Here is a 10,219-nt window from a genome sequence, read left to right as displayed (position 1 = left end):
GCCTGTACAGTGCTGATGGACCAATGGACCACACAGCCCTACGCTCCTGTCACTCTAGACAGAGCAAGAAAGCATATTTTATATAGTTTTAATTTACGCACTTTATGGGTATTCAGATAAAGAAAGAAATCTGTGAAAGGATTACCTAAGGATTACAAAAGTCTTTGGCAGGCTGCGTAACTAATTTCTAACTAATTTAAATCATTTGTATGCTCATTTTGTTGGCTACAATCATTCCATCTCAATGTTAAGTTAATTTCTCATTAAGAAAGGGGTTCCACTTTATTATCCATAATAATAATTTGCAGCAACTTCATGTCAATGTAACATTCTCTCGCTTATAAAATATAATTCAGATGATAAATACTCAAATTTAAATCTGATGGACATCTAAGGCAAAATAAAGGTATGTGTATCTTTGTATTATGTTTACACAGCAGCAGTTCTTAGCTAAAATGAACCAATTGTAAGCTCATCGGGGAAAGAAAACAATCATCTTTAATAATAATTATAGTTTGAATAAATTATTGTAGTTGAATAAAACTGTTAAAATACTGCTGCTATAAAATAGCACTACCAATAATAGGTCTATTATTATTATTATTATTATCATCATCATCATCATCATCATTACTTCAACCATTTATATGCTCATTTAATATTATTATTATTTACATGTCTTGTAAATTTTTTATTATCATCATCATCATATCAAAATTATATTCTATACAAACAGCTTTTTTACATAATAATAAAAAAAAGTATAAATAGAAATTGTAACTTTCTCCTCAGTTTTCCCCTCGGTCTGGTCCTATCTTGTTGCCCTTGCTGCTGACTGAAGCCGGTCCCGAACTGACCCGGAGGATCCGTCCACCGCATTCCACCCGCACGCGCTATCATAAACATCCTAGTCCCGGACCTGCGAGGGCAGGAAGTGCGCGAGGACAGGAATTCCACTCTTTCAAATTACATTAGGGCCCGTTACAATGATGGCTCTTCAGTTCATTGTAGGCCTACCACACGCACACCGCGCGCATGAAGAAATAATAGTGGACTTATCACATTAAAGATACAGCAGGCTGGGAGATAAATAACACAGCAAAGCTTTAGGTTGTTCATTATAGAACAATAATGGTTATAAATGTGTTTTATACACCTTCATCACCAAAAACTACAATGATCTCATTAAAAAACTAACTGATGAGAAGCCATGTAGAACATGCTCATACTCAACTGAGTCTTACTGAATTATTGTTTTTCTCATCACTCATGCACTTGTTCTTCAGGGCGGTTATAGGAAGAACTGCTGTTCTGCAGCTTGTGATTGTGGCAACAACTGACAAGTGTTATGACTAAAATAGATATTATTTCATATAGGCCTGTGATACATGAACTCTGCCAACATGTTGCATGAATGCAAATTAATTTTCAGACATGTTTCGCTAGCTTTGTGACGCGGTGTGCAGTGAGACGTGTCGGATCTTTATAGGATATATTTTTATTCATTTGAGGGGGGTCGAGCGATAACTTGAGAGAGAAAGAAGGGGATGTATATTTATCTAAAAAGGAAAACACGGAGTCTTCTTTGTCTGTGATAGGCTTCTCAGTAACTGCAGTAGGCCTGCATGAAGCTGTCTCACTCATCTCATGCAGCCCAGAAAATCAACCTTAAACACGATCATCTATTCGTTTGGACAGGATACTCCATGGTAAGCTTTCCCTGTTAAAATTAAATCCAATTAGGCTAATAAAAATAAAAAAACTGAATTTCATATCTTGTGCTTAAAATAATCTAATTTTGGAGAACTATTGTATGTGGCTCACAGCAACGTTTGAGTTAAAATAAAAATAATAAAACCAATAATAAATAATGTAAATAAACAAGAAATTGACAGAATTTTGAGTCAAAATTTCTTAACATCCCTGGCAAATTCATATCACATCACGCTAAACATATTAGTATTTATTAGCTAATATCAGTTTGCACATTGGTTCCCTTTTTATCGTTAATTATTTGTTTTATTTATTAATTTATTTGTTTATATGTTGCTTATCAAAGTCCTTGCAAACGAAAACAGGCTATCAAATTAACATTCCTCGGCGCCTCTCCGAAGCCTACAAGCAGTTCAAGTTTCAGGCTCCTTGTTTTGTTTACGGATTGTCGACATGCAAGTTTACAGCTTTGTTGTGACTTGACGCGCGTGACTGAGGCACCTCCGAGGCGGGAAGGTTACAGGTAATGGAGGAGGGAAAAGATAATAAAACATTATTTTGGGACCAGTAGCTTTAACCTGGAGACACCAGTGGCCTAGCTATATTGCGGTTTGCAATATATAGAAAAAATATATATATACTTAAATGATCTATCTTGTCTATATGTTGCTCAAATGACGTGGTTCAGGTGATGCAAATTAGGCTAATTAGTCACATTGGTGAAGACAACTATCAGGAAACTTTTTCACAACAGGTAACAGGGGTATTTTCTAGCCACTATAAAATTACTTGATATAAAGAAAAGACTTCACTCACAAGGCAATATCTCCATGAGCATAAACGTTCTTAAGGACATTTCTGTCTACATCATTGCTTTTATCATTTTAGCACAAAAAAAAAAAGTATATGCTAGTTTAGCAGTGTTTTTCAGGTGATGCCACGGGGGCCACCAGGGGCTCCTTGAAGGGATTATGGGGCTAAATGAGAAATAGCATAAATTATTGGCTATATGTTGATGACTGTTTAACTTTTAGATGAAGTTTACATTAACCTCTAAACACTACTGGAGGCTATGAGGAATAATTTGACTCTCTTTTTTCATATTCACATTTTTAGATTCCTTTGCAATATTTCATGATTCCTATGCAAATGTTAAAATAACCATGATAGGAGACATGATGTGACTGATTTTAAACAAAGTGTTACTTTGGTCTTTCCTCAAACGTTTGTTGGGTAATTCCTCCACTTTTTTTTTTTTTTTTTTTTGAACCAGGGAAGTGGAGAAGACCACAGACTTTCTCTGGAACAATAAAAGAAGACTAAACAACTCATGAGGTACAGTAAAGCTAAGAAAACTTACAAACCACTCCAGCATATCTCAGTCGACTTGTGTGTTTCATGTAAATGGACAGTAAATAGCTTATTTAAAACCAAAATTTACACACAAAAATAAAAGAAAAAAGGTCTAACCATGTTAGACTTTCTTTACAGGATACTAGTCATCTTTCGCACAAACAGAATATAACTGCAGAATCAATGCATTTAATTTACTTTTTTTTTTTTCTTATATTGAAAATCGTTTTATAAATTCATGGTCCTAAAGCATTTTTAAAAATCATTTCAGCAATGGATTTATCTCATCCTGTGTGGTTTGATAGCTGAATTAATTAATATACTGAATGATGTAATGTTTTAACCGAGCCAAATACTTACAAAGCAATGGCATAATGGCGTTGTTGAGATTATCTGGAAATGCTCTCCGCCTTAAACATGTGAAAAAGACATTGAAACAAGAAATAACATCGCGTCGTAACGCTTGAAACCGTGAGCCTGTGGTAATTGCACGTTGAGAGATGGTTGGCTCTCACCGCGGTTCAGCTGCTGCTGCTGCTGCGGCCAGGCTGCAGACTGGGTGCAGGGTGATGACACACATGCCAATGCTGTTCCACCTGCACAGACTCCCAGAGCACGGAAATACACTCCCAGAGAAAGCCGAGGGGACCCTCATGGGTGGCCAAAGAAATGTATACCTCTCCTTGCACTTCCCTCTCAATGTGAGCTAATTAAGCCGCACTATCTATCCAGACTTTTCTTAGAGCTGTGGACATGCAGCCGTTTGCAAATGTGCATGTCTTTGGACTGAGGTTGGGATGTGAGAGCCTCCATCTGGCACAGCTTAGTCAGATATATTATTTGGCTAAAGTTTGACTGAAGGTGTTTGGCCCGAATTATGTTGAAACAACTGTTTGTCCAGGCCAGAAAATGCACCTATAAGAAAAGATCCATAATTCACATGTGTAAATGTGTAAACCTAGCCTACTGTTATTAATATTAAAATTATTAGGTTATTTAATACTTAATATTTGACTGCATGGTGCACGAAAATCTGACATTTATTCAATCAGATATTTCCATTTTTCTTTCTTTCTTTCTTTCTTTCTTTCTTTCTTTCTTTCTTTCTTTCTTTCTTTCTAATCCTTAAAGCAGAAAAAAAAACTTAACAGCCCTTTATGCCACTGAATTTAATATCTGTATAATACACAGTATAAAGAAATAGATGTAAGATTTAACAGCTTATTTGAATGGCACATTCATATCCAGGATTTTCTTAGTAATTGTCTATTTAAATGCAAATAGATGTGTAATGTCCAGAGTGCGCTATTTTGACCCGAGTCTGATACGCACGAATTTCAACAGGTTTAGGGAAGCTGATTATTTTTTCATATACTGTAACCACCGGAGGCGGAACTCAAATACGCACAAATCACGAAGCACTACGTCGCTCCACAGAGAGCATTGGAGCAAAAGCAGCCTGTCAGTGGATGTGAAAAAAGAGGAAAGGGCTGGGCTTACAACGAGTCACAAACCACAACTTGGGTTGCGCCTGCATCACAAACCAGTTTAGAAAAATCCCTGTTGAAGAGAGAGGAAGGTCTGTTGCATGTCACCCACTGAGCTGCAAAATAAAGATTTCTCTGTGCGCAGATTTGAGGACAACTTTCAGTTCGCGGTGCATCCCGAGGGTCTGCAGTACATCATTCTGCTCATCGAGGTTACAAGCGCCATTAAAGAGTTTTGTTTGTTGGCATCTGGACTGGACTTGTTTTGTTTTGGTGTGCGCAATGATGGCCACTTACCAAAACTCGGAGGATGACGCAATGGCCTTAATGATCCACGACACCAACACGAACAAGGAGAAAGAGCGACCCAAAGAGGAGCCGGTCCAGGACAAAGTGTCGGAGAAGCCGGATCCGTCCCAGAAACCACCGTACTCCTATGTCGCTCTCATTGCCATGGCCATTCGCGAGAGCTCGGAGAAGCGCCTCACTCTGTCTGGTATTTACCAGTATATAATCAGCAAATTTCCCTTCTATGAGAAAAATAAGAAAGGTTGGCAGAACAGTATCAGACACAACCTGAGTCTCAACGAGTGCTTCATTAAGGTTCCGCGGGAGGGCGGCGGGGAGAGAAAGGGGAATTACTGGACTCTCGACCCGGCCTGTGAGGACATGTTTGAGAAGGGGAACTACAGGAGACGCCGCAGGATGAAGCGGCCGTTCAGACCTCCGCCGACTCACTTCCAGCCGGGGAAGTCCTTGTTCGGAGGAGACGGCTATGGCTACCTGTCCCCGCCAAAGTACCTGCAGTCTAGCTTCATGAACAACTCCTGGTCGCTAGGCCAACCGCCCACTCCGATGTCTTACACGTCCTGTCAGATGGCCAGTGGCAACGTGAGTCCGGTGAACGTGAAGGGGCTGTCACCCCCCTCATCTTATAACCCCTACTCCAGGGTGCAGAGCATGGCGCTGCCCAGCATGGTGAACTCTTACAACGGCATGAGTCACCATCATCATCCGGCACATCCCCACCATGCCCAGCAGCTGAGCCCGGCCACCGCGGCACCGCCTCCGGTCTCCTCCAGTAACGGACCGGGCCTTCAGTTCGCCTGCTCCCGCCAGCCCGCGGAGCTCTCCATGATGCACTGCTCTTACTGGGAACACGAGACCAAACACTCGGCGTTACACACGAGGATTGATATTTAAAGTTTACCAAATGGTCTGTGTAAAAAAAAATGGGGACTCTAAGAGGCAAAGAGTTAATTCCTGTGATTTCAAAACAGAACCAAGAGTATTTTTTTTGAAGAGACCATTCTGAGGAGCTGTGTGGGTCCAGCTGACATCTGTAAATGTCGATGAGGAGGTATGCGCGAGTTGGTGTTGAAAAAGTTTTGCAAAATGGAAACGGGAGGTAAAGAAGTCATCAGGACACATCAGGTAGCACAACCTCTGGGAGCCATTTCGTGCGCCTGTGTTACACTTGGACTGATGGTCATAACCTGTAGTCAAAATTGTGCCTATGAAAAACTTTGACGGGGATAGACATTGCTGACACTGCCTCGGCTGTGTGATATCGGTATGCGTAATGCTTTCTCTCAACTTTACGCACGGCTTCTCCTGACTCTTGCCAAATGAAACGTGAACATAAGATGCCCTAACCTAGTCAGTGCTTTAATGTGTCATTGAATCAGAGCTGTTCGGCCTTCTGAGTAACACGCGCTGAGCAAGGCCTGCATGGTTGTGACTCTTGTTGCAGAGGTTGAAAGTGTGGGTAGAGATCCATCAGACTACCACAAATACAATTCAGGGTTTTCCATATTTCTTGATCCCATATGTATGTATGATATGATTTCCAATATGACGCCAGCCAGTGCCAGGTTTTGTTAATCTTTCTAATTATTATTTTTTTATAAACGTGATTAGCTATATTGTGTCCTTCATGTTGGGGCCATGTTTCATTTTAATTAGCACTTTTCCCTCTTTTCTAGATTTGTGAATTTCTTAATAAACTTGTATTTCTTAAAGTAAAACAGTGGTCATGAACTAATCTGTTCTAGCTTTAGGCTGTGATAACCACTGTTGACAAACAGCAACCAACAGTAAACAGCTCTGTGACGGTAACGCAGCATTTTGTTTAGACAGTTTGTTCAGATATAATAATCTGGAACCATTGAGCAGGTTTAGGTGAGGTTTGGGTTTGCACTCATTCCACCGTTTACTTCAGAAAATATCTGATATTCAGGCACAACGTCTCCAGGAAAATGTAAATATAGGCTATTTAATCAGTCATTTTTTATCTTAATTTATGATAATCTGTTACATTTATCCTACTAGTGTGACAAGACAAAATAGAGAATTTATCATCTACAGGAATAATAATGATAACAACAACCATATTAATATTATTAATAATATTAATAATAATAGCAATAATAATACATTTCCATTTACACTGTTATTGATAATTTGTGTTCCACAGCGACTGATGTCTGTTCTAATATAATATATTCTGTGTTACATCTTTGGTTGTTACTGCACAACTGCTCTACAACAAACAACCATTACGCATCAGTCATAAGTATTTCGTCCTCCTTTATTCAGGCCACTAGACGTTAAATATTATTTAAAAAATGTAATATTTAATGTAATTTATATTTAATACACTTCACAAATGATTCTGTGTCAGTAGAAAATGGCGACGTATGGAGGCTAGGACGCTCCTGGAGTAGACCGATATTTCAGGATGAAAGATTTCCATCCGCGGAAAAAAGAAAGTCCCGACTTAATGCAAAGTTTTCCACTTTCAATTCTATGTTCTCTGCGCTTTAAATGTGAATGATGAACACGCACTTAGTTAAAGATTACATCTTTTTTTTTTTTTAATTTAAGCCTTACTCTAAATAGGTTAACAACAATAAACCTCCACCAGCAATAATAATAATAATAATAATAATAATAATAATAATAATAATAATAATAATAATAATAAAGCAGAAGTTGTCAGTATTAAATAGTAGACGTGTTCTTCCCTCTGTTTCCTGTAAATGTTGCGTGTGAGTACTGCTTCAACAGCAATGTTAATGCAGTTATCTTGTCGAATAAATAACAGGCTACGGCATCATTTAGGAAATAAGACCAACAAACACAGGAAGGTATGATAAAAACAAATAAAAAAATTGGCAATACAAAGGGTCGTACAAGGAGGTCATAATAACCTTTACTAAAGTTGCAAAATGTGACATCACACTCGAGGATGAATTCATTCAGGCCAGGCTGTCCTGTGAGAAACAAACTATTGGTGCCTGTTGACAGAGAGTGTTAAAGTATAAAAACCAGACTCACAGCTCCTCCTTCTTAGTTGTGTGTTAGTCAGACTGTTGAATTACGTAGACACTTTCCTGTGAGCCCCAGAGGAGCATCCCCAGGCCCCGAGGGCCAGCGAGCCTCTCCGTAGAAGAGACATGTTGACGAGTGAAACGCTTTAATACGGACTGACCTCAGCCCCGTCCCTCCTACTATCACCGTCACATTATCACAGCGGATCGATATACTAGTGCCATCTGGTTTTGACTGTATCACTACAAGAATGCACTGTTTTGACAACACATCACAGCTATCATGCACATTGAATTATTACGTTAGAGGCTGACCAATTACAAAATATTACCTCTTAACATTTAATAGCCCATTGTAAATTAGATTGTGGAATCACCCTTCACAGATCACACGTATTTGGCGCCGGAGTTCACGGTGAAGCAGCAAAGTCCAACGTCTCCTAATGTGAGTTTAAAGTGCCTGGAGGTGTATCCACACATTCACCTTGATCCACCCTCTCTGCTCCACAGCGTCTGTCAAACACAGACTCATCACCCAGAAAAATAAACCCTTCACTTGCACAGGCTATGTCATGTGCTGCTCGGGAAAACAATGACCCAACAAAATAAAACTACTTCACATGTAGCAACGATAGTGGCATATACATGACATTTGCACGAGGGTTGCATAGTACCAATATACAGCTGCTTCTCTCATTATCATAAGACATGATTGTTAATTAATTATTATGAGGTGATGTTTAATGTTGAATTAGCTATTTGTTGTTGCATGGAACAGAATTTAAAAGTTTTCTCCGTTTGTGACAGTGACCCGTATATAATCAGATTTAAAGATTTTTATACTTTTTTAAATCCACCAACATAAATGCAACGAGCGCAAAAAGACTAACACAAAACAAAAACGTTCATCATATTGGACTTGATCATATGGAAACATGCAGACAAAAACTCAGTTATTTAAACTGCAAATTAACAGTGCAGTAATTAACAAAGCGGTTTTAAAAAAATAAAAAATAAAACAAGGATGTTTTATTTTGGCTACATCTTTTTGTGCGTGTCTACAGTTTTGTTGAGCCCCTTGTATGTAGGCAAACTAAAGTTTAAAAAGAAGTAATTAAATAGGCTAGTAAAAATCTATAAAACTTACACACTCCAAAATTTCTGCATAAACAAATAGTCGGTCTATTTCAAAATAGAACAACGCCTAGATTTTTTTCTCCATAGATTATTAATTGTTGATGAAGTCTTTATATTGAACTTTATATTTTTGTTTTCAGAGTTGTGAATGACGCGCATGATGCTTTGCTGACTAGTTTTTAAAAGGATATTTATTTTAATCGTTAAATTAGAGATTTATTACAGGAACTCAATGAGAACACTTTCAGTCCATCACTGGAAGACAGATTCCGCATAAAACCATAAACACGCTGCTAAAACGGGAAGTCTGGATACTTGTGTAGTCGACCACATGTGATGCCGTGAACCTATAGCGTCTTCTTCTCCGCATGATAAACAGGCTTTACAGCAACGAACCGTCGACGTCAATGATCACAAACGTCTTTCCTTCGTTTGCTCAGTAATCCTGCATCAGGCTGCAGTGATGGACACATACAGGAGAAACCAGCACCAGCACCGGGACTGATCAGCAGCACCGGGACTGATCAGCAGCACCGGGACTGATCAGCAGCACCGGGACTGATCAGCAGCCGCGGTCCCAGCCGGAGTAACACTGACACTGGGGCCATCCCTCTGTGTGCAGAGGGACCGTCGAGGCGAGCCTGAAATGTAGCTGTGTACATTCTCTGCTTCCTCACATTAATGTTTTGTAAACAATAAGGAGATAAGGGCGCGTTTGAAAGGCAAGTGTATTCTAAACACTCTCAGAAAAATAATAAATACACAAGTGTTTTACAAGGAATGTTTCGGCGAATGTAACTAACCTTTGCATAAACTACAGGCAGAGGTGGGTTTAATGCTTTTAAAGTTCTTGATTTAAAGTTAAGAGTCGAGTTACATTTTTAAAGAGGAAAAAAGAACAAACACGTTGAATTTATTGATTATTATTTACATATTATTAGCATGTGCCAAATTAATATTGCAGTAGCTGTTTATTTAATTTTGCTTTTAGCCCTGTGTTTTTAAAGTGGCCTGTGATTCATTTATTATAACCCCCTTGAAATCTTGCTCACTATTATCCTATACTTCTGCGGCACAAACGCATGCACACATGAACCTAGATACAACTTTTTGTTGTCACACTTTGAGCCCCAAATCTCCTCTGTACGAGCTGTGAAGTGAATATATCTGTGCGGCGGGCAGGTGTGCATCTGCGCA

At 39.0% G+C, this 10,219-nt stretch overlaps 1 protein-coding gene across 1 annotated transcript; it reads left to right on the top strand.

The window, feature by feature from the left end:
* Positions 1-4,616: 4,616 nt before the first annotated feature.
* foxl2a (forkhead box L2a) lies at positions 4,617-6,580 on the top strand. The gene has a single exon (XM_023425026.2). It carries the CDS (start codon positions 4,836-4,838, stop codon positions 5,754-5,756), a length of 921 nt encoding a protein of 306 aa, XP_023280794.1. The 5' UTR covers positions 4,617-4,835; the 3' UTR covers positions 5,757-6,580.
* Positions 6,581-10,219: the final 3,639 nt, after the last annotated feature.

The sequence above is a fragment of the Seriola lalandi genome, unplaced genomic scaffold, assembly GCF_002814215.2.
Source record: "Seriola lalandi dorsalis isolate HSWRI2012SDOR001 ecotype SW California unplaced genomic scaffold, Sedor1 jcf7180002054764, whole genome shotgun sequence".
Lineage (NCBI taxonomy): Eukaryota > Metazoa > Chordata > Actinopteri > Carangiformes > Carangidae > Seriola > Seriola lalandi.
Note: the sequence above shows the minus strand (reverse complement) of the source record. Positions and strands in the feature narration are given on the sequence as shown.

Excerpts from the sequence above, each read along its gene's own strand:
- foxl2a (XM_023425026.2), top strand. The coding sequence starts at position 4,836 with ATGATGGCCACTTACCAAAACTCGGAGGATGACGCAATGGCCTTAATG.